This window comes from Trachemys scripta, chromosome 2 (assembly GCF_013100865.1).
Source record: "Trachemys scripta elegans isolate TJP31775 chromosome 2, CAS_Tse_1.0, whole genome shotgun sequence".
Taxonomy (NCBI): Eukaryota; Metazoa; Chordata; order Testudines; family Emydidae; genus Trachemys; species Trachemys scripta.
Genome location: NC_048299.1, coordinates 202,570,980 through 202,597,098, shown reverse-complemented (window position 1 = coordinate 202,597,098; position 26,119 = coordinate 202,570,980). Strand labels below are relative to the sequence as shown.

General features: G+C 42.1%; 1 protein-coding gene across 2 annotated transcripts in view; it reads left to right on the top strand.

Annotated features, from left to right (window-relative positions):
- Positions 1-1,029: 1,029 nt before the first annotated feature.
- The window catches only part of ROCK1 (Rho associated coiled-coil containing protein kinase 1), a 182,948-nt gene continuing 157,858 nt past the window's right edge, over positions 1,030-26,119 (top strand). Inside the window, exon 1 of one of the 2 annotated variants that reach the window (XM_034762738.1) lies at positions 1,030-2,043. In XM_034762738.1, the coding sequence (XP_034618629.1) occupies positions 1,951-2,043 (93 nt within the window). In that variant the 5' untranslated portion in view covers positions 1,030-1,950. The remainder of the gene's footprint in view (positions 2,044-26,119) is intronic. The other variant, XM_034762739.1, reaches the window with a different exon arrangement.

The window sequence follows — 26,119 nt, the reverse complement described above, 5'->3', positions numbered from 1 at the left end:
GTAGCAACACAAGAAATATTGTACAGGTGAGGTGATCAATACCATGTCTTTCTGAACTTCCTGATGTATTAATTTTTCTTTCTCAGTCTGTTCTACATGTGGGTCTTGGCTGATTGTAAACTGCAGACTAGTGTGGATTGCGTTCAGGGAAGCAGCCTTTGCCCTAGGGACACTCCTCCCGGCCAAATGTTCACTCCCAGTCTACGTGCCCTGGACATTTTGCTTTTATGCAACTGCTAATTCTGCTTGCACGCTAAATTTGAAATCGGGGAGATGGGAGTGGAAAGTCACCGTTTGTAGACTCCGGACGGTGTAAAGATAAATCAAGAAACGTACCTGTCTAATAATAAATGGGAGACGCGCTCGAAGTGCATAGTGGGTTAGAGCATACTGGCATAACAGCAACATCCTTTTTAAGGCGACATGAGCAGTTTTTATAGGGAACAACTCTGCAGCAGGCTACGCTCTTGAAAATGCAGACTGCGTCAGCTGCAGTTTCCCATTAAACTAGTGCCGTGACTCCTTTTTTGTAACTGCACTTAACTGCCTTGTGCAATAGACAACCCCCCGCCGAAGGGCCCTATCCTGAAGCCCTCGCTCAGCCCGGGCTCTAACTTCCACAGCACTTTCGAGGGGTGGGCAGGGAAGGGAGCAAGACGCGTCACAAGTCTCCGACTCTCTGCATCTTACCCTCTTGCCACCTCAACGTTCCGCAAGCGGTGATTGGCCCACAAGAGATCCCTCGCGTACCCTCCAGTGGTGAAAGAAGCCGGAGGCGCGTGGGCATCCGGGTAGCGGGCGCGCTTCCACCCGTCAATTCATTCACGCGCGGGCAAGAGATTCGCTCGCGCGTGCTCGGCAGCCATTGAGTGGTGGGCTTGGGGAAAGCGAACGAGCTCCCTCCTCCCCGCTCCCCCCCCCCCCCGCTCGCGCGCGCTCGGCCGCCGTTGAGCGGTGGGCTTGGGTAAAGCAAGCTTCCTCCCCCCCCCTCGCGCGCGCTCTTCCGTAGCGCTTGCGCGTTTGGTTCCGGCCCTTTCGGTCTGTTTAAACAGGAAGGCGGACATATTTGTGCGAGTCTTCCCCTCATTCCCGGAGGTAGCCGCGGCCGGACCTTGCTTCGCTTTTTTTTTTTTTTGCCCTTTCCTTTCCGTAGCCGCGCTTGATCCCCTTTCCCGGGAGAAGCGGCTTCCTCCGACTGGTCTGTGGGGGAGGGAGATGGGTGAGGAGCCGGGGCTGGAAGTTGCGGCGAGTTGAAGCGCAGCTCCCGGCCGGGGGCTGAAGTAGGGCGGCGAGTCCCTGCGGGGCCGGTCAGGAGGGGCGCGGGGGAGCCGAGGAGGAGCCGCCGGGGGCAGGCAGCGAGGAAGGAAGATGCTGCCGTCGCTCCACTGAAGCCGCTCGTGCCCGAGGGGTGTCGCCGCGCTCGAGGGGGCCTCTCCCCCGGAAGTGGGGACCAGGGCGGCCTGCGCAGCTGGCACCCCGCTGCCCGGAGCAGCTTGGGCACAGGGCGGGGGCAGCGCCTGTCCCCGCACCCCGCCCCGGGGCTCCATGGAGGGAGTAGCCCCGAGGCGCTGAGGAGTTTCCTGTTTTCATGGTGGTTTTTGCTTCAAAAGAAATTGCTCTTCGGGAGCTGGCGCCGAGCAGCAGCAAGAGGAGGCACCGCGCCGCTGGTTCTGAGGGCGGCCGCCTGGCTGGGGGAATGCGGCTGGCGAGCCCGAGGTGGAGCGAGGGAACCTGCGGGGTTGCGGTCGCAGCCTAGAAACTCGTGTGTGCGGATAGAAGGAACAGCTCTTCCTGCCCCACTCTCGGCTCTAAATCTTTTGGGGGAGCGTCTGAGACTTTCCTCCCCCCTCGCCCCTGACTTCTCTGATCTAGAGGCTACTCAGGAAGCATCGTAGCCTGATAGCTTACCCTGCTTTGCTCTGGAATAAGGAGAACTCTATTCTCGGAAACATGTCGACAGGAGAAAACTTTGAGGCTCGGTTTGAAAAAATCGATGTGATGTTAAGGGACCCCAAATCTGAAGTGAACAGTGACTGCTTACTGGTAAGTAGCCTGTGCGTGGAGGTCCGTCTGCGCCCTGTTTCTGTGAATCTACTACCCCGTAGGACCAAATTCTACCCGCCTTGCTTAGTCGCGTTACTTAACTCCTACTTATGTTTGTTTACCAGTAATGAGTGCTGTAGTGTGCGTGTATCTGTGAACTATGAGAGACTTCAGTACCATTGAAGTATCTGCCTATTCTTCACATCTTCACCTTAGGTTTCCTACACATGTCTTGTGCTAGTTCTTTGCTTTCACTACTTTTTATAGGGGGCAGTGTTAACTTTGTTGTTCAACGGGATGACAAGTTATTGCCACTTCTAAACGCAGACACTATCCTGCAGATAGTCATGTGTCGTGGTGTATACATTTTCTGTTTAAAATGAGTATATTCTTGAGAACTGTGAGGCTTATATGCAACTTATGACCACTTTCATTAGATAATCTCAATACTATTAATACTTCTCATATACATAGTGTTGTGCAACTGCTAACTAATTTTCACAATGTTTTTCCCACCTTTACTACAACAATCTTACAGATGGGAAAATAGACATGGGGATAAATGGCTTGCTCAAAACTTCCTAGTAAGCCTATTGAAGTGATGATGGGAGGAGAACTGGGGACACTGTTTTCTGTTCCCGTACTTGATCCTGTAGCCCATGCTGCTTCCTCAATTCTTTAGTGTCTTGACACATTTCAGAGTCTTAATGAGTAGCATGTGCTAAAATGAAAGATATCTAGCTCTTGAGATGATTTTCTAAAATGCTGATGGCTGACATTCATATGAAACTAATGCTTGTGTACTGTTAGTTTCTGATTGCTTTGTAATGTAAAGCTGAAATAGACTTAGGAATGGCTGGATGCCTTAATTTTACAGTTGTCAAAAGTAGGAACAATAAATTACATAAGCTAGTAAGCCAGTTATGCAAAATTTCTTCTTGCTGGGGTGAAATGCCCACTGAATAAAATAGATTTTTAGTTTTTCAACATTGTCATGGTGAAGGGCAATTGAAGTAGGTTTTGTACCTGATAAACTTTTCAAAAGTTGTGTTACGCATACACACGATTGTGCTTGTTTTCATAATCAACTATTGAGTTATTTTTTCGTGTTATGGAAAGATTCAGCTTCAAATGAAGAGGAAAATACCCCCTTTTAAAACTTGGGCTATGTGGTTCCGAACAGAATGTGCACCTGTACATAGAACGTGGGTGGTGGAATACAGTGCATTAATAATTTGTAAGCTAAGCAGAAACTTCTACTTAGTTATGGAATTCTGAAGTTCTAGCATCTTGTATTTTAGCCTACCAGATAAACATCTCTTAATGAACAGTGGGGAGTAGGGTATGAGAGCTGATACTGTTTCATGTAATTGCTGAGAAATTCATGCTCTAAAAGATGCAAGGGTCAATTTATTGCTTGCAAGTTGGGGCAATTTGAATGTTTGGGTGATGGCTGTACATTCTAACATATTTGAAGTCCTAATGAGTAATAGTATTCTGCATGTATGGAACTAACTACTACTCTTGCTATTCAGAAATTTCTTATTTTTAACAAATTTTATACTCATGGCTAACATAGGGACCTGATAATGGTGTACACTGTAAGCCAAGTCCTGGGGTAGCTGCACCTGTGATCTAGATCCTATTTTCACCACTGAAAGTCAAATGTTTTCCTCACGTTATGTATACAACATTATCAGTTTTTATGGTAGCTTTGAGAGCAAATTACTAGCACATCTGCTTGTCCACCTCATAAATCTGACTACAGCCACAACATGGAAGCTGTGACCTAGGAATTGCAAGGATATTGCAACTAGCACAATTGAGGTGTATTGGAAGAACTTACCCCAATGTGTCTAGACAGCAAGTGTATCAGGATACTTGGTAACAAATATTGCTCTAGCTTATAGTGTAAACTGGACCTTATCCATATTTTGTAGCCTTCTTTTGGTTCATCTACTCTACAGTCTGGAGCCACAAGTGGGGACAGTTGTGTTGGAACCAGGTTCCCTGACCTAATTGTGGTGCTGATAGGGCCTATACATAGCTCCATCCCAGGGCTTAACTCTCTTTAATATTGGGGTCTTACTGGACAGATAAGTTGGATTGAACTCTTGTAGATTCATAGGTCATGGTTTTAAACATACTTTATTTTGATACAAATTTCAGAATGAGATTTACTTTCATCTGTTTCTTATCTTTTCTTAGTGGGCACTCCTTTGAAGAGAACAAAAAAATACAGTCCAAAACTTATTTTTGCTGATTGACAGGAAATGCTTTTTTTTTTTTTTTTTATTCTTTCTAATAGTGTCAATATAACCTGGTGGACTAATGTTGTAAGTCCTTGGTGTCTTACATATAAAATCAGTAGTGACTGGATGTTGACGCTCATGTCCCTGCTTTTTAGACACTTTTTAGTAAAAGCTTACTGCCAGAGCATTTAAAATCTCTACACTAAATTAAGTTGTCATAAGAGGTTGGGTATGTGTTGGTTCTTGTCCATCTAGCACCACAACTTAATATGCTATTTCACAGAAACAAAATACATGATTTCTGGCCTGAATGGTTTACTCTGTGTGGCATAACCTTTTCTGCGGCTTTAAAAAAAAAAAAAAAGCATTAAAGAAGTTAGGAATGCATTCTGTAGAGAAACATATTTTACTATTTTTTAAATAGCATTTGAAGCTGGCTAAACCATACCTACATTTCTCTTTTGGAAAAAGTTTAAGGATTAGACTTCTGCTTAACAAAAGCTAGTTCATAGAGCTAGCACAAACAATGTCTGCTTTACGTGCTCTCTGTCTCATTTGCATAGGCTTTGGTCAACTTTTGTGGGCTGTTTTTGCTACTCATCACAATGCTTTTAATTTAAAAAAAAAAAGCTTTTTATTTGAGTGAAAGAATTAATGCTGTTTGTAGTACTAAATATTTTTCTACTCTTCTTAGACTAAAGTGTATCAGTATGCTACGACTGTAATATATCTATTGTATGAAGATCTTAAATTCCCAAACTCATTGCCTATGTATGTAGGTTTAAATGCATCAAACGTTTTTTTTTTTTTTTTTTTTTTTTTTTTAGGTGCAGGACACACTTTTTTTTGTAGTTGTCAGGTGTACTTAGTTTCCCCCTCCCCTTCCCCATTATTCCTTTTCTTGAACTTCTCTTGCCCCTTCCAACTTGGTTATTTCATGTCTGTGTTTCCTTGTTATGTAGTTGTGCACAAGTCTGAATGGACACATCATGGACTAGTTTCTCTGTAATCCTCCCGAAATTGAAATATCGTGAGAGCATAAGATAAGGAAAACAAATGCAAAGGGAATGGGAAGTGCCAAAGAAATGAAGGGGTAGTATGAACTGAGGTAGGCGTAGGTGAGGGACATATAACAGAGCCAAGGAAACATGTACCAAGGAAGGGAAAAACATATCCTAGGAAAGAAAAGCTGCACTGGCCAGTAAGAAGAACAAAGTGAACTTGGGGAGAAAAAATATAATGATACAAAGAGGAAGAACAAAAGAAATTCACACAGCTTTTTATTAACTACTTAATTTATAACTGTCTTCAGTTAATTTTATTATGTGTTGGTGTGGTAGTTCTACAGCTTTAGTTTCTTTCTTTTAAAAAGTACATGTTACAGCATCAGGTAACTTCTCAAAATATCAAGCCCTAGGAGTCTAATATGTAATGTTGAAAAGATCAAATAAAACAGCAGAGGGTGTGTTAAACAAGTAGTCAGACACTGTAGGGTGTGCACTAATGAGATATTGGTGCACACCTAGTGTATTAAACAGGGCCAGAGGCAAAATAAGAAATTAGCTATTAATGCAAGCTGTCTGTTTCACTAATAACATTAAACAGTTAAAACTTTTGTTCACTGAATTTACTTTAATAACACAAAAATTGATAATCAGAAAATAGCCCAAATCTTTGTGTTTTAGTAATTTAAAACTTTATGGAGGAAAACCTTTTGGTCTGAAAAGTCTCATGCTTGTTTCTTATTCAAAAGTAACTTTAAATGGTAGTTTGGTAAAATTCCACTTGGCTATTTTTGAATTCTGAGTACAAAAAGTTCTAATTTGTTTCACGCCTTAAATATTGTTCAGACATTTGACTAATTCAAACAGCTTAATTTTAAAACTTCAAACTCAGCGTAGTCTTAATCCTCAGAAGACAAGTGCCTCTTGACTTGTTCAGAAAGTTGGCTTAAAAATAACTGTTTGATAGTAGTGTGTACTGCATTATCCCTGCTAATTTTATCTAGCCTCAGAAGAGGTATCAGACATATTTTCAAGCAACAGAATTTAAGTGCAGCTTTTGGATTATGCAATACTTTTCCTAGCAGTTTGGTGGTGATGTGATTTTAGACATTATGGTCTTTCTTGGGTATAATGAGATTACTGACTCTCCATGTTAACGGGACATCCAAAGTCATACTTGTATTAGTGATTGGCTGAACAAAAAGTAGGACTGAGTGGACTTGTAGGCTCTAAAGTTTTACATTGTTTTGTTTTTGAGTGCAGTTATGTAACAAAGTCTACATTTGTAAGTTCACTTTCATGATAGAGATTGCACTACAGTGCTTGTATGAGGTGAATTGAAAAATACTATCTTTTATCATTTTTACAGTGCAAATATTTGTAATAAAAATAATATAAAATGAGCATTGTACACTTTTCTGTGATGTAACTGAAATTGATATGTTTGAAAATGCAGAAAAACATCCAAAAATACTTTATACTTTTCAATTGGTTTTCTCTTGAGTTAACTGCGATTAATTGACAGCCCTAGTAGGTACCTGTAATATTGGGCTAATAATGCTTACCCAAATGCTTGAAAATCTACAGGTGGAGAAGGGAATGAAGTACAAAATGTTAGTTTAATCACAACTTTAGATGGTTTAACTTTAACCAAACGATTCAGTAACTTGGCTTGGAGGCACTCTCTTCCTTAGTGAGTGGAGGCACTGGCTGTGGAACTTAGCTAAGTGGGTTCTTCTAGGTTTGACCTTTACTTGCTAAGAGTTTTTAGCACATTGCAAAAGTTTGAGGTGAATGTAGGCTGTATGGTTGGCTAATCTAGCTGTGTAGTCAAAATTGCAAACCTTTTCAAATGTACAGCATATGTTGTAAAGCAGTGCAGGAGCAGTTATTAGGTTGCTTGCTGCTGATTACACCCTTCAATTTAATAATCTGGTGATATAGCTCATACTCTTTGTTCAAAAAGTTTTTAAACTTTGTTTAGCAACAAAAGGAAAACAATAAAACGGAAGCACTTTGAAGCAAGCAAATAGTTAAGGACATTATCAATTATCAAATAATGCATATTTCATTAGAACAGTAACAACGTCTTCTCAGTAATCTCAAAATATAAACACAACTTCATGTTTTTTCCCCCTCAAAACAGTTACATGTGTGTTAGTTTAATTTTCAACATATACCTCATTAAATTTGCTGACTTGTCTCTCTGGATTCAATCAGTACAGAGCAGCAATTCTNCACACACACACACACACACACACACACACACACACACACACACACACACACACACACACCCTGAGGATTACTTGGGGTACATTTCAGTCCCATATTAAAAGTGCAAACAGTTTTTTGCATATCCATGTCTTGCTGCAGGATATGGTAAGAAGCTAAGGAGAGAGCAGTGTGTAGAACCTTACCTTTCATTCCCATGATATTTGTGGGAAATATTCTAAAGAGAGTGCATTTAATAAAAATTCTGACCTTTTTTAAATTCTCTGCTAGACACTTGACACCATTGATCATCAGGTTCTCTTGTCCTGTATCCCAGAAACTGCAGGTGTGAATGGAAACATACTGAGATGGATCAGTTCCTTTTTTCAAACCCAGAGGGTTCTTATGGGCAACTGTTCTTCCTTTTTTCACCTGCAGAGTCACACAAGCTCAGTCATCTCCGTTATGATAAGCATTCTACATAAAGCAGTAGAGCTGGTGAGGCAATCTGGGCAGAAATGACAGCAGAATGCAGCCAACACTCATTTAATCAAATGGAAATATCATTGACCTCCAGTGCTCTCAGTGCTTTTCAGAAATCGGCACCCTGATAAAGAGCAGTTGAACTAAAGCTGAAACTTGACTTTACTGAAGCTGAAGGAAGTACACCTCTACCCCGATATAATGTGACCCAATATAACACGAATTCTGATATAACATGGTAAAGCAGTGCTGGGGGGAGGAGGGGGGGGCTGCGCACTCCGGCAGATCAAATCAAGTTCTATATAACGCGGTTTCACTTATAACGCAGTAAGATTTTTTTGGCTCCCGAGGACAGCGTTATATCGGGGTAGAGGTGTACTTAGAAGAACTTGTGTTCTCTATAGCATTCCCTGTTATTGTGCACATGTGCTTTCATTGTTAATCTGTAATTTTGGTATCCATTTGGGCATCTGTAAGCCATGAAGAGCCCAGAGCCTTGGCATCGAAAAACACCCATGTCTATTTGCAGTTGGCCAAAAGATGCTATCCTCTGAGGCACAGACCTGCCAAATTGATATATGCATTTTGGACCTCTGGGCTTGATTACTGTGGTTCATATTTAAGAATGAAAACACTTGTCTGGAGAGATTTCAACTGATACAAAATGCACCAGCCTGCCTGCTGTGAACATCATCCTACACTTTGTGCTTGCTCCTAACTGAATACAGATTACAGTTCAAAGTCTGTCCTGATATTAAAAATCCTTCATGGAATTGGCTCTACCTACTTGAGAGATTGCTCCTTCCTCTACTGTCATGGCCTCCCATGACTGATATAGGCTACAGGAATTATGAAACTGTTAATCAGTAATGGGAGACTATAAGTACACACAACTTTCAAAGGAGCTGGACCTAAACTATGGAATTTACTCCACAAGACGTGAATTACTATGAATATCACTCAAAACTCACTTCAATTCAGATCTCCCTCTAAAATTTTTGTGTGCGTGCAAAAATAAATATAAACTAATCAGTCTATTTCTTCAGGCTGGAAAGACAGGGATGTCTATTAAATTGTTTCTGAATAGTTGGGTGGTACTATGATAATTCAAGGATAATAATCACATAAATACCTCAGTAGAAAATGCAATCAGCAGATTATGGTTTCATGGACTATGGATTGGGATTAATTTAATGATAAGAATTACATGAGGTCTTTTGTGCTTGGAACATTTGTCATGGATTAAGGTTGCTGTATCCTATTAGCTGTACCATGTAAGTGGCTTTTGGCCCTAAAAGTGGGGGCAGAGGTCAACAACAAAGTTCTTGTAGGATTTGTATCTTCAGTATGCTATGGTTCACAGAATCATTACCATGGGTACTTATGCCTGCTTGCAGCTTGGGGACAGAGCCAGACCTCTCAATCACTGATAGTGGAGGAGCAACTTGTCCCTGAAGTTCCCTCCAAAATTTTTTTTAAATTGGGAGCTTTCTTGAGCAGGACCCAGTACTGTAACCTATAATTCAGACAGGCAGTCCTCACTACTATCATAGCATTCATTCTCTTAAGTACATTGAAGAAATAGTCTTCTTTTGGTCAAGCATTAAAGTCCAGTCGTTAGGAACACTGGCAGTCTCTCTCATGGCAAGGTAGTCTTATCTTCTGTTCTGAGAGATGCTTGGTAGCTTCATGGCCATGATCATATAAGTTAACCAAATTCAGCATATTGGTTATCCTGTGACTATTTTCTGGTAGAAGTCTTTTCCATCTCTTATTGCCTGGGGAAGGCTGGAGGATATACATAATAGACCTTGTCTTGGATATTCTCATTTCAAGGATGAGCCTGTTTCCCACCTAGGAGGCACACTGCTGTGAAAATCCTGTTGTAATGGCTCTATGGACCTTAGCACAAGGAAAAATAGAAAAAGGGGTATCAGTGCTTACCTGAGAACTCCCCTCTTCTCCTCCCCCCCCCCCCCGGCGTAATAAGATACGCAGATCCAGCCCAGCCTGGAGACAAGTGGATCATCCATGATAGAAATGAAAATTGACAGTCGAAGACTTGGTTTTGTTGTTATAAGGGGGAACTTGGGTTTGATTAAAAGGGGTGGGGACAGGAGAGAGATCTCTTCTTGCGGAAGATGAGAAATTGTTTGTTCCTCAAAGTATAGCGGTCTATACTACAGAGGTAGGTCGAAGGAAGCTGCCTTAAGTCGACTTGTTAATGTATGTGTCTACACTACCAGGTCCTTTACACCGACCTAAGTTGCCTCTGATGTTGACGTCTGTAATCCACCTATCCGAGAGGCATAGCGCTTAATTCGATTTTTATGGGTGGACTGTGAGGTAGTGCAGACACAGTGTTGTGTAATTTGACTTAATTGGCCTCCAGGTGGTGTCCCACAATGCTCATCTGTAACTGTTCTGGAAATCATTCTCAACTCTGCTGCACTGCAGCCAGGTACACGGGAAACAGCCCCTCCTCTGCTAAAGCCCCAGAAATTTTTGATTTCCCATTTCCTGTTTGTTCAGCATTGGGAGCATGCCAGCTTGAGTACAGCTGATCATGGAGACTACACACCCCAAACGCTCTCCAGCCTGGTCTGCACAGGAGGTAGTGAATCTCATCACTGTGTGGGGAGAAGAGTCTGTGCAGGCAAAACTCCGATCCAGCAGAAGAAACGCTGACATCTATGCAAAGATTGCTTGTGGAATGGGGAAGAAGGGCTACATGAGGGACACATAGCATACCATGTGAAAAAAAAAACTTTGCCAAGCGTACCAGAAGGCAAGGGAGGCGAACAGTCATTCTGGTGCTGAACCCCACACATGCTGGCTCTACAATGAGCTGCATGTGATTCTCGGGAGTGACCCTACCAGTACCCCCACAAGCAACATGGACACCTCAGAGGTGTGAGAGTCTAGAGACAACAAGGAGGATGATATGATGGATGAGGAGGAGGACAATGGGAGACAGGCGAGTGGTGGATCCATTCTCCCTGAGAGTCAGGAAATATTTTTAAGACCTGTGGGTCGCAAGACATCATGATGGCCGACCATGATGCCGGGGAAGGCACCTCTTGTGGGTATACAATTACAATGAAAGTCCAGTTAAACTTTAGCGGGCACACACATTTGGTGGTATTGCACGTTTACAAGAAAAAGCGAGGTGCTATGGCTCTCTGCTTACAAGAGAGCACTCCAGCTACGCAGATGGCCCCCGGAAAAGACTGTTTATGTGGACTGGGATAGCCCTGGATCCTCCATGGATATCTCTAGGAAACTTTCATGGAGGTACTCTTCAGTCCTTTGCAGAAGGTTTCTGGGCAAGGCAGTCTTATTTCTTCCACCATGATAGGACACTTTCCCATGCAACTCTTGAATTAATTCTGCTGGCATCATTGCGGTACACAGCATAGCAGCATAAGGGGACCGGGTCTATACCCAGATGTTTGAAACATCTCCTTCTTTTCCGCCTCTGTTACCCTCTGGAGACTGATATCACATAGGATTGCCTAGGGGAAAGTTCTCATGAAAAGTGCTCTTACAAGGGGGAAAAAAAGAGCATGTAGACCCCTCCACCCCACGTTCCAGATTGCCAAACCACACAGCCGCTAAAGTGCCTTTACTGTGCTCGGCATGGGTTGGCAAGTAGTTTAAGTGACTGATGGGGGACTGGGGCCCCATGTGTGAGATTCCGCTATTTGGGAGTGAAATCCTCCCCCCCCCCCCCCCGTTTGTAAACAGCTTCCTGTGGTGCTATGGGGAAGGGCCATTGTTCGACTAGCTTACTGTGCTCCCGACATGAGCCTGCCATAAACTTCATTAAAAGTGTGGTCACCCATGACTCGGACGGGAGGGGCTACTCACCATGGCTGGAACAGCAAAACAGTGCAGTGAACAATTATGGATTCTGATGATTATGGCTTGCACCTAGTGTAATGAGTTTTTTTTTTTTTTATTTATTTACTTATTTATTTTTATGAAAACGGCCTTGCTATGGAAATATTTTATGCATGTACAATAGCTCCTTTCTCCCCCCCACCCCTGACTGACAGCTGGAAATGTGTCCTTCGGTGTGTCATCAACACCTGAAAGCAGACTTTCGGTGATTAGAAGGAGGCGCAAGAGAAGGTGCGAGGACATGTTCACCAAGATAATGAATGCCTTGGGGACAGCTGACACAGAGCTGAGAGCATGGAAGATTTCACTGTCTGGGAAGTTAGACATGGACATGGAGAGCAGGAAAGCTTCCCATGAACATGAATGTGTGGCGCAGGATCAGATGCTTCGGATTCTGAGGGACCAATCAGACATGTTAAGGTGTCTGATTGAACTGTAGGAATAGAAGCAGGAGAGTAGAGTCCCTCTGCAGACCCTGGTGGACAGCCAGCCAGCATTGCCTGGCGCAGAATTACCCTCCCCCAAGTGTTCCATGAGGTGTAGAAGAAGTCCATTATCCCTTTCATTTAACACAGGGGGAGGGTAAAAGGAACAGAGGGCGCCCATTCCCAGACCTTTGATGGTCTAGAATGTGGTGTCATGTTAGAGAGCTAAAAATGTTTCTCCCATTCCAACTTTACAACCCCTTTTCCCCAAGGCTAACTTTTTTTCCTTGTTCTTCCTCTTATGTTTCTTAAATAAAGTAAATGGATTTCAGAAATGAGTAGAAGCAGTGGGCTTGGGTAGGGGGTTGACTTTACAGGGGCAGTGATACAAGCCCGGTGAAGGTTTAGGAAAGCACAATGCAGATGAGCCGCTCACGTTACTGTGACTCATTTTTTAAATGGCTTTTCAAAGCCTCGCAGATACGCACCGCCCCTTGCTGTGCTCTTCTTATTGCCCTGGTGTCTGGCTGATCAAAAATGGCTGCCATGCGATCTGCATCAACTGCCTACCCCTGCAGAAAATTTCCCCCCTTTTGTTCACAGATATTATGGAGCACACAGCAGGCAGCTATAACCATGGGGATGTTCTCTTCATTAAGGTCCAGCCTTGTCAGTAAACTTCTCCAGCGCCCTTTTAAATGACCAAAGGCACATTCAATCACCGTTCTGCATGTGCTGAGCCTATAGTTGAACCGTTCCTTACTGCTGTCCAGACGGCCGGTGTGTGGCTTCATTAGCCATGGAAGCAAGAGGTAGGCTGGGTCCCCCAGGATAACTATAGGCATCTCAACGTTGTCAATGTTCATTTTGTGATCTGGAAAGCAAGTCCCGGATTGCAGCTTTTGAACAGACCCGAGTTCCTAAAAATGCACGCGTTATGAACCTTTCCCGACCATCCTACGTTGATGTCAGTGAAACGCCCCCTATGATCCACCAGTGCTTGCAACACCATTAAAAAGTATCCCCTTTGTTTATGTACTCTTTGGCAAGGTGGTCTGGTGCCAAGATGGGGATATGCATGCCATCTATCACCTCACCAGAATTAGGGAACCCCATTGCGGCAAAACCATCCGTTATGTCCTGCACATTTCCCAGACTCACTACCCTTTATAGCAGAAGTCCTGGCCTTGCACACTTGGAGCACAGCAGCTCCCACGGTTGATTTGCTTACTCCAAATTAATTCCCCACTGACCGGTAACTGTCTGGCATAGCAACCTTCCAAATAGCGATTGCCACTCGCTTCTCCACTGTTTGAGCCGCTTTCATTTTTGTGTTGCTGAACTGCAGGGCAGAGGAAAGCTCTGCATAAAGTTCCTGGAAGGTGGTCTTCCGCATTCGAAAGTTCTGCAGCCACTGCTCGTCATCCCATACCCGCAAAACGATGCGGTCCCACCAGTCAGTGCTTTTTTCACGGGACCAGAAACGACACTCAACAGAGTGCAGCTGCTCTGTGACTGCCAGAAGCAACTGAATTTTTTTTCGGTGGCTTGCAGCAGGGTTGCTTGCAGGACATCGCTATGTCCCGCGTGGCGGGCCCTACTTCGGCTCTGGAAATACCGCAGGAGAAGGCGCGAGGTGTTTGAGGTGCTCATAGCAAGAGTGCACAACTGAGCAGGCTGCATGCTTCTGGAGTTATGGCATACGCATGGCAGTTTTAAGCGTGAAAACCACTGGGTTGTTTGCCGTTGATATGAGGTAGGGAGGACTGTATCATGAGATGCCGTCGCAGTATTCCCATTCTCCCCTGCGACAATGTTTTGGTCCTATGAGGCATTGCACAAACTTCCCAAAACACACTGTGGCAAGTTGCAGTTTGGAATAGCTTCCCCCGATGCACTGCTTTGTGCATCAATGCCGGCACTGCTAGTGAGGGCACACTCCATCGAGACAATGAGCATGGTGTGGCCACACACAATTGACTTACTTCGGAGGCTCGAGGTCGAATTAGATGAAGTCGACTTAATTTTGTAGTGTAGTTAAGCCCTGAGGGAAAGTAGGATCAAGTTAGCCTGGTAGTGGAACCTTTCTCAACTGGAGGGAATTTCAGGGGATGGAACATTCCCCTGTGTCTGTAACTGGCACAAATATGTTACTATATTTGTCTACTGGTCTAGTTATTCCAGGTTATTAATTTGAAGTCTGTTCCTTTTTGAAAATAACTTTCAAAACAGATGTTTTTTAAACCTTGAAAACATCAGATACAAGTTTGAAGGGTAATGCAGTAAAATATGTATATTGCTATGCAGCATGTGAGCTTCATGCTAAGTGTCAAATTCTTCTGTGTTAGTATTCCCACATATGCATTGTTCACTTGTCCTCTGAATGTATTCGGGTGAGACTAGAATTATTTTATCAGGGTTAAACAGAAAGTAGCAATAGTCTCTGTATTTATTAAAACTACAATACATAGTTGAGTTTGAGTTTTCTATACCTTTTTTTAAATACCTGACAAAAGTCAAGCCAGCAGTTTGTATTTTCCAACTTTCTTTCAAGCAAGGTTGTGTGTGTGTTGTACAAAAGCATTGAACATTGTTTATTGAAGAAAGTATGGAGATGGTGGCAGAGGCCTACAGTTAGTTTAAATACCGAGAATGTGATGCCATATGTTTAATATATCCAAATTGAAATATTAAAATTGAATTGAAGCTGGGGCTGCTGACAAATATAACATATTTGCTACCCAGAGTACTAAAGATGTGAGCCAAAGATTGCTACAGTAGTTTTGGGACTCTATTACTAAAGTTGAGTAATTTTGTGGTGTGAAGCGCAACACACTTCAGGCACCAGGAAGGGGGTTGTATGATGGGATTCCTTAGAGCTGGCCCCTAACCCCTACTTAGGTGCTTAGTCTTTTATATTAGTCTATTGTTGTTAAGTCTAAATTAGAAGCCCCTTCTGCAGGCTTCCTGTCCCAGGGAATTTACCCTTTAATGGGAAGAGCAAAGGGTAAATTGAGGAAGGAACAATCAGTTGCATACATACAAAATGGGAAATGACTTCCTGGGAAGGAGTACTGTGGAAAGGGAAAGGGATCTGGGGGTTATAATGGATCACAAGCTAAGTATGAGTCAACAGTGTAACATTTGGGAGAGGGGGGAGGGATAGCTCAGTGGTTTGAGCATTGGCCTGCTAAACCCAGGGGTTGTGAGTTCAATCCTTGAGGGGGCTACTTAGGGATCTGGGGCAAAATCAGTACTTGGTCCTGCTAGTGAAGGCAGGGGGCTGGACTCGATGACCTTCAAGGTCCCTTCCAGTTCTAGGAGATAGGATATCTCCATTTGCATAAAAAGCAAACATCGTTCTGGGATGAACTAGCAGGAGTGTTGCAAGCAAGACACGAGAAGTAATTCTTCTGCTCTGCTCCACTGAGAAGGCCTCAACTGGAGTATTGTGTCCAATTCTGGATGTTAAATGCTAGGAAAGTTGTGGATAAATTGCAGAAAGTCCAGAGGAGAGCAACAAAAATGATTAAAGGTCATGTTTTCTAGACCATGAGGGAAGATTGAAAAAACTGTGTTTGCATAGAAGGGAAGACTGAGGGGGGACAAGTACAAAAGGTTGTTACAAGGAGAAGGCAGAAAAATTGTGCTTGTTAACTTCGGAGTATAGGACAAGAAGCAGTGGGATTATTTAAATTGAAGCAAGGGAGGGCTTAGGTTGGACATTAGGAAAAACTTCCTGTCAGGGTAGATAAACTCTGGAACAAATTGCCTAGGGAGGTTGTGGAATCTCCATCACTGGAGATTTTAAAGAAAAGCTTAAACAAACACTTGTCAGAAATGGTTTGGTTATTACATAGTCGTGCCTTGAGTGCAAGGGACTGGACTAGATGAAGAATCCTCAAGAGGTCAAGTCCCACACTTCTGATGTTGTATTTTGTTCTTGCAAAAGTGTCCCTCAGCATGGAAGAGGAATGCCTTTTTTCCCATTGACCTGTGTATTCGGTTATGTCTTTCTCCTGTTTCTTCACATCACCAAAATGGTTCAGAAAATAGAACTAGACAGGTATCTATAATCCTGTGATATCATCATATCTGGTACCTCAGACCATAGTTCCATACGTTTGTACAGATAGCAACCTGCAAACTTTGGACCCCACCTAGATTTTAAACAGTTTGCTTCATAAGGGCCCCCACACTCATCCTGACCTTCACAGGTTTGATTTTAGTCTGGAACCTGAGTGAGCTGTTGTGGATAGTTCAGAGAAGAGGTGGATTTTCTGTTAATCCTAGAACCTTCCATAACCACAGCATATGAGAATACGGGCCTCTTCTATCTGGAAATAGACATCAGTCTAAATCAGTTTTTAGCATCTGTTGGACAGCCACAGTATTTATTATCGAAATAAACTGAACATTGCAATGAGATGTGAGCCTTGCTTAAGCACACAGGCATCAAATGTGTGTACAGTTCTAGATAGATCTCTGGTCCATGGTGTGCGTGGTATTGATCAGTACTGCCTCAGGACTGTGCTGAGGCAAAAACTATTTCCATTTTTTTAATAAAGGAAATAGACTAAAGTAAAATTCAGGGGACTACGCTGCCCTGCTAAGCAGTTTTAGTATGGCAGTGTTCCTCATACTCTTTGCTACAGAGTAGGTGGCACCAAGATGGATGGGAGGCTCTGACACTGAACATCAACATCAGTAGGGGTGCTTGTGCAGCCCCAATAGAGGTGGCTTTGGTAAAGGTTCTATCACTTTTATTCCAGGAGATGTCAGACCCATAAGTTTGAGTGTATAGAGGTGGCTCTTCAAAAAAACAAAAAACAAAAAAACAAAAACAAAAAAAAACTATCCTAACCTTTCTTTATCCCCATTTTTATGGATGGGGAAACTGAGGTACTGAGAAAATAAGTGACTTGGCCAAGGGGGCATAGGAAGTCTGTGCATAGCTGGGAGATCTGGATTCAGTTCCCAAGTCCCAGTCCAGTGCCTTGACCACAAGATAACCACCCTTAGAAATGATTATTCAGCCTGTGATAGAGTGAAGTATAGTTTTGTACCTTTTAGATTGTGGGTTTTTTGTTTTTTTGTTTTTGTTTAAGAAGAAAAAAAAAAAACCTAGCAAGTGATCCGGAGGCCATGACTTCTGTCTATTTGCATTTGGGCTTTGTTACTGCCAGTCCATTTTACATGGGAAGTGATACTGCAGTGATGGGCAGTAATAAATAGTCCATAGTGAACTTGGGGTTTCTGGCTCATCTCATGTATTAGTGTGATGGGGTAGTCTTCCCCTTAAGGGTGGTACTTCCTGCTGGTCAGTCCACCCTGCTAGCTCCCAGGCTCTTAAAGAGTTGAAAGGTCCAATTACAGGACAAGGACTTGGAAGGTAGTAGAAGAGAGTGAGTGTTCCTGGGAGTAAGTACCAGGGTCTCTTCCCAAATGCTACTGTTTCTTTAATCATTCAGGGCCAGGAGCCTTGCAGAGAGTGGGGGCAAGTCTCCCCTTTCTCCTAACTCAGTGTGACGAGCACAAATGCTGCCTCCTCCCTCCTAGTAGACACTGAAGGGAGTAAAAAGGCTTCTGTAGGACCTTGAATTAACAGGGACTAGACACTAGCAAAAGGTTGGTAAACTCTGAGCCTCAAGACTAAGTGGGGCCAGCTGACGGAGACAAATAGCAAAAGAGCTGGGGACTCCTGGTTAGGAAAAAACAATAATTGCTTGAACTACCCAAGCTTCAGGAGGTCTGCTGGGAACCCTGCCGTAAAGAGAGACATAAAGGCTGAGAGAACACTGAGGGCTTGTCTACACTTGTCTACACTACATGGGGTTGATCTAAGATGCGCAACTTCAGCTACATGAATAGCGTAGCTGAAGTCGATGTACTTAGATCTATTTGCCATGGCATCTTCACAGCAGTAAGTCGACAGCTGATGCTCTCCTGTCGACTCAGCTTGCGCTCCTCGCTCTTGTGGAGTACTGAAGTCGACAGGAGAGCGCTCACTGGTAGATTTATTGCGTGTATACTAGATGCAATAAATCGACCCTCACTGGATCGATCACTACCCACCGATCTGGTGGGTAGTGTATACAAGCCCTGAGAGAAATGGGAAAAGAGCTTAGAGGACAGGCTTCAAAGGAACCTTGAAAGCCAAATGCATGCTTTGTTTATGTGGGACTCTGTTATGGCCCCCTTTTATATGTGGTTTTGTAATAACCAATCCTAAGAAGGGTATTATTTAGGGCTGTCAAGTGATTAAAAAAATCTCAATTAATCGCGGTGTTAATAATAGAATACAATTTATTTAAATATTTTTGGATGTTTTTTCTATATTTTCAAATATATTTTGATACAGAATACAAAGTGTACAGTGCTCACTTTATATTTTTAATATAAATATTTGCACTGTAAAAATATAATAGTATTTTTCAATTCACTTAATACAAGTACTGTAGTGCAATCTCTTCATTACATTTAACTTTCATGATAAAGAATTATGCACAAAAAAACCCCAGCATTCAAAAATAAAGCGATCTCAAACTTTTTAGAGTCTACAAGCCCATAAATGTAAACAAACTTGTTTGTCTTAGTGATTGGCTGAACAAGAAGTAGGACTGAGTAGACTTGTAGGCTCTAAAGTTTTACATTGTTTTGTTTTTGTGTAGTTATGTAACAAAAAAACCCTTACATCTGTAAGTTGCATTTTCACAATAGAGATTGTACTACAGTACTTGTATGAGGTGAATTGAAAAAATACTATTTTTATTTTACAGTGCAAATATTTGTAATAAAAATAATATAAAGTGAATACTGTACACTTTTCAATTACAATACAGAATACAATCAATATATTTGAAAATGTATAAAAACATCCAAAATATTAAACAATAGAATACCAATTGAAATGTATTAAACAGTGCGATTAAAACTGCTGTTAATTGCAATTAATTTTGAGTTAATTGTGCGAGTTAACTGTGATTAATCGATAGCCCTTGTATTAAGTCAAGCATCAAAAGTGCCCAAATTGATTTTATTGGCTTCCTGAGAAGGAAACTGAGTAAGTGAGTAAGTATAGTGCCATACTAACTCAGCCGGGGGGGTCCTACATGGCAGATAAGCCCTATGACAAGCAGAGTATAGAAGGTTCTGCTTGGAGAGGGTTGTATGTGAGGAAGGAATTTGTGTGGGGATGGATTAGAGGGAGGGGTTGTTAATGCCATTCTGGTTCTGAGGGAAAAGCTTATTAGCGAGGGAGGTTTTGCACTTTTCCTAAAGGCTATTGGACTTCAGATTAATCTAGTCTTTGTAAGTTGTTTGTTGTTGTTTTTGTTTTTTGCATAACTGAATCCTCTCAACTGAGAATGTTTTGTCCCCAGCTCTCATTTCTCAGCTGGTACTCTCATTCAGGGATGTTTCTGCTCCTTCTCATTCAACAATCCAGTGGGTATCTTTCTGCTATTCAGATAAGGCATGTAGAATGAATAGCCAGTCACTGTTTCCAATAATATTCTCCCCCCCCCCCCCCCATCTGCCCTCTTCTTTCTGGCTGGCTCCTGCACTTTCCTCAGTTTGACTTTCTTTGTTCCAGGGAGCTGCCTTCAGTTTCTCACAGAGCAGTTAATCAGCTGGAGGGACAGAAAATACTTTAGATGTGGTTGTGACCAGATTTGTTTCATGGCTGGTTCATGGTTCCATTGTTGTGCTGCTAACTCTCAGTACCCTTAGGGGTATGTCTACATTGCAAATAAGGCCCGTGCCAGCTGACTCAGGCACTAAGGGCTCGGGTTGTGGGACTGTTTAATTGCAGTGTAGACTTTTGGGTTCAGGCTCCAGCCTGGGCTCTGGGACCCTCCCACCTCGCAAGGTCCTATAGTATGAGCTCCAGTTACAGCCCGGAAATCTACACTGAAGTGAAACAGTCCTGCAACCCGATCCCCATGAGCCCAAGTCAGCTAGCATGGGCCAGCCGCTGGTGTCTTAATTGCAGTGGAGACATAACCTCAGAGACTGACTTGAGCAGACTCAGTCTTGTTTGGTTCTAAGCACTGGTGGTAGAATCTTTCAGTAAAACCCTTGACACTTGCAGCAGGCCAGGAAGTTTTAAGTTCTGACCATTTTTCTTGGGCTTAAATTGCCCTTTGTTTCTTTTATTAAATCCAAAAAGAGAATTTTTTTTATCTTGAAAGGAAGATATATACTTTAACGTATATGTTAATATTAAAAGCTGTCTGGTAGTTTATGAAGCCCAGGGTGTTCTGAAAGGAGGCTAGTAAGAGTTAAGGGGTGAGGTTTTTGTTTTGTTTTTATGTTGGTGTAGGTAACCCAAAGTGTGGTTGGTTGTAATTATTTCATGGCTTTTCAGTGTTTGAGGAAAATTTATTCTGAACTTTAATCTTAATTGACTTTAAACAAAGTTGTTGGTTCCTCCCCCCCCGATATCTCCCCGATATTATGATTGATTTTTACTTACACGCGCACACACACTTTCTCTCTTACACTTTACACTGGGGTGGCCAAACTGGGTTGTGAGCCACATGCGGCTCCTTTATTGTTAAAGTGAGGCTTGCAGAGCCCTCTTCCTCCCCCTATCCTGCCTCATTCTCCACGTACTAGACTTTGGCGTGGGTGTGGAAAGCTCAGGATCTCTGTGTTGGAGCAAGTTGGTGGAGTTGCGGCTTCTGCCCAGTGGAGATGGGGGGGTCTGAGGGATTGCAAACCTGCCGGGGCTCAGGGCTTCAGCAGGAGCTGGGTTGAAGCCCCGAGTTCAGATAGGCCCACCCTGGCTATTGAACTTCTGAAGATTATCATATTGGGCTTGGAGGGTCAGTAAGTTTGGCCACCCCTGCTTTACACTATCATGTATCTTACATGTGCTGCATATGTTTGAACAGCTGCTTTAGGAGTGTCTTAGTCCCAACTCTCTTTCTTCATATCTCTCTGCCTGTAAGGCTGAAGGACTCTAGTTTCCTTCAGTCAACTGTACAGGACTGATAGGGAGCCATAAAAATATTTAAAATGATCTCAAATAGCTTTTACTGTACCTAAAAAGCGTGATCTACAAGTAGCGACACACCAAGCAGTGCAGAACTAAGGGTGGCAATGGGGTGCGAAGTCTGCTGAGAAAAGTGATATTGGCGACAAATATTTTTTACAATGCCAACCTTACTTCTGTGCTGCTGCTGTGCACTGCCTTCAGAGCTTGGCTCTAAGCTAGCAGTCTGGCTCCAAGCTAGCAGCTGCTGATCTTCGCTCTGCTATCAGAAAAAGGTGGTGGTATATGTACTTGTGAGAGTGCCGGGACATAAAGAACTACAGATACAAAGAAGAGGGGCCAGATCAGATAAGTTTGAGAACCACTGCTTTAGTATAATTGATGGAGACCTGTGCTGCAGACCTTAGAGTCCTGGATTTAAAGCCTACTAATGACACATTGGAGACAAAGTTCCACATAATGGAATTTGTTTTATTTTAGTTTAAACAAACTAGTAAATTACATACAACTATGTTCAAAGAACACTTAAAGTTGCAAAGTCCCAACCTCTTAGGCCTTGGCTACACTGGCTCTGTGCAGCGCTGCAACTTGCTGAGCTCAGGGGTGTGAAAATGCACCCCCCCCCCCGAGCGCAGCGAGTGCAGCGCTGTAAAGTGCCAGTGTAATCAGCGCCTGCAAGCTATTCCCCTCGGAGAGGTGGAGTACTTGCAGCGCTGCGAGAGAGCTGCTGCGGCAAAGCTGTGAATCACCAAGTGTAGCCAAGGCCTTAGGAAATACCAGAATTGAAGTTGTGTATTCAACCTTAATTTGTCCTCCTTGTCCATATGCCTTATGGTAATTTTAATTATACTGTATTATATTGATCTAAAGAACCACTGCTTTGTATGGCACAGTGACTAACACAAAGTTGCAAGAAGAGAATATGTGCTTATTAGGGCTGTCAAGCAATTAAAAAAATTAATCGTGATTAATCACATAGTTAAACCATAATAGAATACCATTTATTTAAAGATAATTTTCATTTATTTATTTAAATATTTTGGGATGTTTTCTACATTTTCAAAGTGTACAGTGCTCACTTTATATTTTTTATTACAAATATTTGCACTGTAAAAAAACAAAAGCAATAGTATTTTTCAATTAACCTAATACAAGTACTGTACTGCAATATCTTTATCATGAAAGTTGAACTTACAAGTGTAGAATTGTTAAAAAAAACAACTGCATTCCAAAACAAATTAATGTAAAACTTTAGAGCCTACAAGTGCACTCAGCCCTACATCTTGTTCAGCCAATCGCGCAGACAAACAAGTTTGTTTACGTTTGCAGGAGATAATGCTGCCTGCTTCTTGTTTATGATGTCACCTGAAAGTGAAAATCAGTTCATGCGGCACTGTTGTAGCCGGTGTCGCAAGATATTTACATGCCAGATGCGCTAAAGATTCATATGTCCCTTCATGCTTCAATCACCATTCCAGAGGACATGCATCCATGCTGATGATGGGTTCCGCTCGATAATGATCCAAAGCAGTGTAGACTGACGCTTGTTCATTTTCATCATCTGGTTCAGATGCCACCAGTAGAAAGCTGATTTTCTTTTTGGTGGTTCGGGTTCTGTAGTTTCTGCATTGGAGTGTTGCTCTTTTAAGACTTCTGAAAGCATGCTCCGCACCTCGTCCCTCTCAGATTTTGAAAGGCACTTCAGATTCTTAAACTTTGGGTTGAGTGCTGTAGCTGTCTTTAGAAATCTCACATTGGTACCTTCTTTGAGCTTTGTCAAATCTGCAGTGAAAGTGTTCTTAAAATGAACAACATGTGCTGGGTCATCATCTGTGACAGCTATAACATGAAATAATGGCAGAATGCGGGTAAGACACAAAGCAGGAGACATACAATTCTCCCCTAAGGAGTTCAGTCACAAATTTAATTAACACATTATTTTTTTAACGAGCGTCATTAACATGTCCTTTGGAATGGTGGCCAAAGCATGAAGAGGCATACGAATGGTTAGCATATCTGGCATGTAAATACCTTGCAATGCCGGCTACAAAAGTGCCATCCACACACCTGTTCTTGCTTTCAGTTGACATTGTAAATAAGAAGCAGGCAGCATTATTGCCTGTAAATGTAAACAAACTTGTTTGTCTGAGCGATTGGCTGAACAAGATGTAGGACTGAGTGGACTTATAGGCTCTAAAGTTTTATATTGTTTTGTTTCTGAATGCAGTTATGTAAGAAAAATCTACATCTCTAAGTCTCACTGTCATGATAGAAATTGCACTACAGTACTTGTATGTGGTGAACTGAAAAATACTATTTCTTTTGTTTACAAATATTTGCACTATACAAATGATAATCAAAATAAGATAAAGTGAGCACTGTGCACTTGATTTCAGTTACAACACAGAATACAATATATTTGAAAATGCAGAAAAACATCCAAAAATATTTAATAAATTTCAGTTAGTATTCTATTGTTTAACAGTGCAATTAAAACTGCAATTAATCGCGATTATTATTATTTTTTTTTAGTTAATTGCGTGAGTTAACTGTGATCAATTGACAGCCCTAGTGCTAATGTTTTAAGATGCTGGATTCTGTTTCTGGCTCTACTACAAATTTCCTGATGTTGGGCAAGACTTTCAAAATGCGTATGAGAAAGGAGCCAAATTAAATTGGCATAGGCAACCTTATTTCTGATGCTTACTAGCATTTGGGTGCTTGACATTGTAACCTACATTTAAAAAAAATGGAAGTGTTTTTATTTATAATTACACCTGTGTGCGCTGTTTATGGCACTATGTATTTTAGTCCTATCTTCGTTGTGGAAGGAGAGGGCACCCTGGAAGAGTGTCTTTTTTTTGTTTTCTGTTTTTTTTTGTTTCTTTAAAACAGCAGAGATGAAGTGCTGCTTTGTGTATCAAATTCCACACAATTTTGCTGTGATTGTTTAATATCTTAAGTGAAAAGAGCTGACACATCACTTGGAAGATAGTGATTGACAATGACTTAGAAACGTACTTCAAAATTTTCAGTGTTTTTAAAAATTGTTTTTTATTACTGTTGGCAGAGCTAGCCAGTATTTCTTTCTTGTTCAAGTGGATGCAGAAAAACTAGAAATTAAGTCTGTTGCATATGTTTTTTTCTTTTGTTTTGTGTGTGTTTGTCAAAAAAAAATTGTCAAATCTGTTGCCTTATTTTTGTGGTCAAAGGCATGCTGTGATAGTTAGACTTAGGCTTTGTCTACACTGGCACTTTCATCATTAAAACTTCTGTCACTCAGGGTGTCAAGGTGGAAGTGGTTTTATTTTGTAGCCGGGAGAGCACAGTGCACCTTACAACTGTGTGGCTGCAGCAGCACAGCCGTGCTGTTTCAAGGTACGCAGTGTGGACATAGCCTTATATTCCCTCAATGGTTGTCAACCTGTTGTCCTCGGACCCCTGGGCATCTGTAGGCTGTCTACGATTTCCAAGGGGTCCACACCTTCATTTGAAAATTTTTAGGATTCCACAAATGAAAAAAATTGAAAACCACTGTATTAGATTTTGAAACTCCTTTTGCAGTAAGTGCATAATGCTGCTAAAAGCTGTGTTTACAGCTTGAAAATACACTTGAAAATCTACAAGTATGCATATTGGTTCTTGTGGTGGTGGTGACGAAATTCCATAAATGTTGTGTGGAAGTATTTCTAGCCTTTGGGAGTACTTCATATGGAATTTTTAATAAGGTGAAATCACATGTTTAAAAATCTTAAATCAACTTGATTTTGAAAATCAGGCCTGTTGAGACTATACTTTTGATAAAGACGAAATAATGAAGTGTAAGAAAACGAAATGATTTTAGCTATTGAGGAAACAGTTGTATTCATCAAAAGGCACAATACATCCTTTTTATAAGCACATACAAAACAAGCCCATACACTTTGCTGGTGTCTGCTGTATAGAACTACATAATGTATTGATTTTACAGTTTAACAGTGCTAAGTTCTTGTTCAGTTACATATTTTAAATATCTGCTTGATGTGTGATTGCTTGCAATGGAATGCTGCAGAAATGTAGCTAGAATCACGACAGGAAGTTGTGCAGTCATGAGCATGTCAAGTTGAGTACTCTTTGACTGCAAAAATTCAGTCAGTTTCTGTTGTACATCTTATACGTTTGGGCTATACGTGACGAACAAAGAAAATTTTATCCAAACTTGAAAGAAATGTAAATAGTAGTTCACAGATACTTTGTGATGTAATGGTTCTTTATTTATTATGATCTTAATTTGTATGTCATGATTATTTTTGATCTCCATATTGAAGGTGGATTTTGTGGGGGCAGGCTGAGAACTTGCTAGTGTTAGATCTGGAGCCAACTACAATTCTTTAATTTCTGTTAGGAATGTTCAGTAAAAGTATGAAACTGATTGATGAACGCTTGTAAATTTTGAGTCGTGTACTGCACATTTGTGGGGAACACACAATTTTAATGGTGACTTAAAGGGAAGAGAGAAACTGGGGCTATCCTTTTTTAGCTACTTTGTGATATGTAAAAGAAGGCCTGAAAAGTTAGTAATGCAATGGTGGGAGACTTCCAAAAATATTAGATTCAGAGATTAAGGCCAGCATGGACTCTGAGCACCTAGTCCAGGGGTCAGCAACGTTCGGCACGCGACTCGCCAGGGTAAGCACCCTGGCGGGCCGGGCCAGTTTTATTTACCTGCTGACGCGGCAGGTTCGGCCGATCGCGGCCCCCACTGGCCGCGGTTCGCCGTCCCGGACCAATGCGGGTGGCGAGAAGCGGCACGGGCTA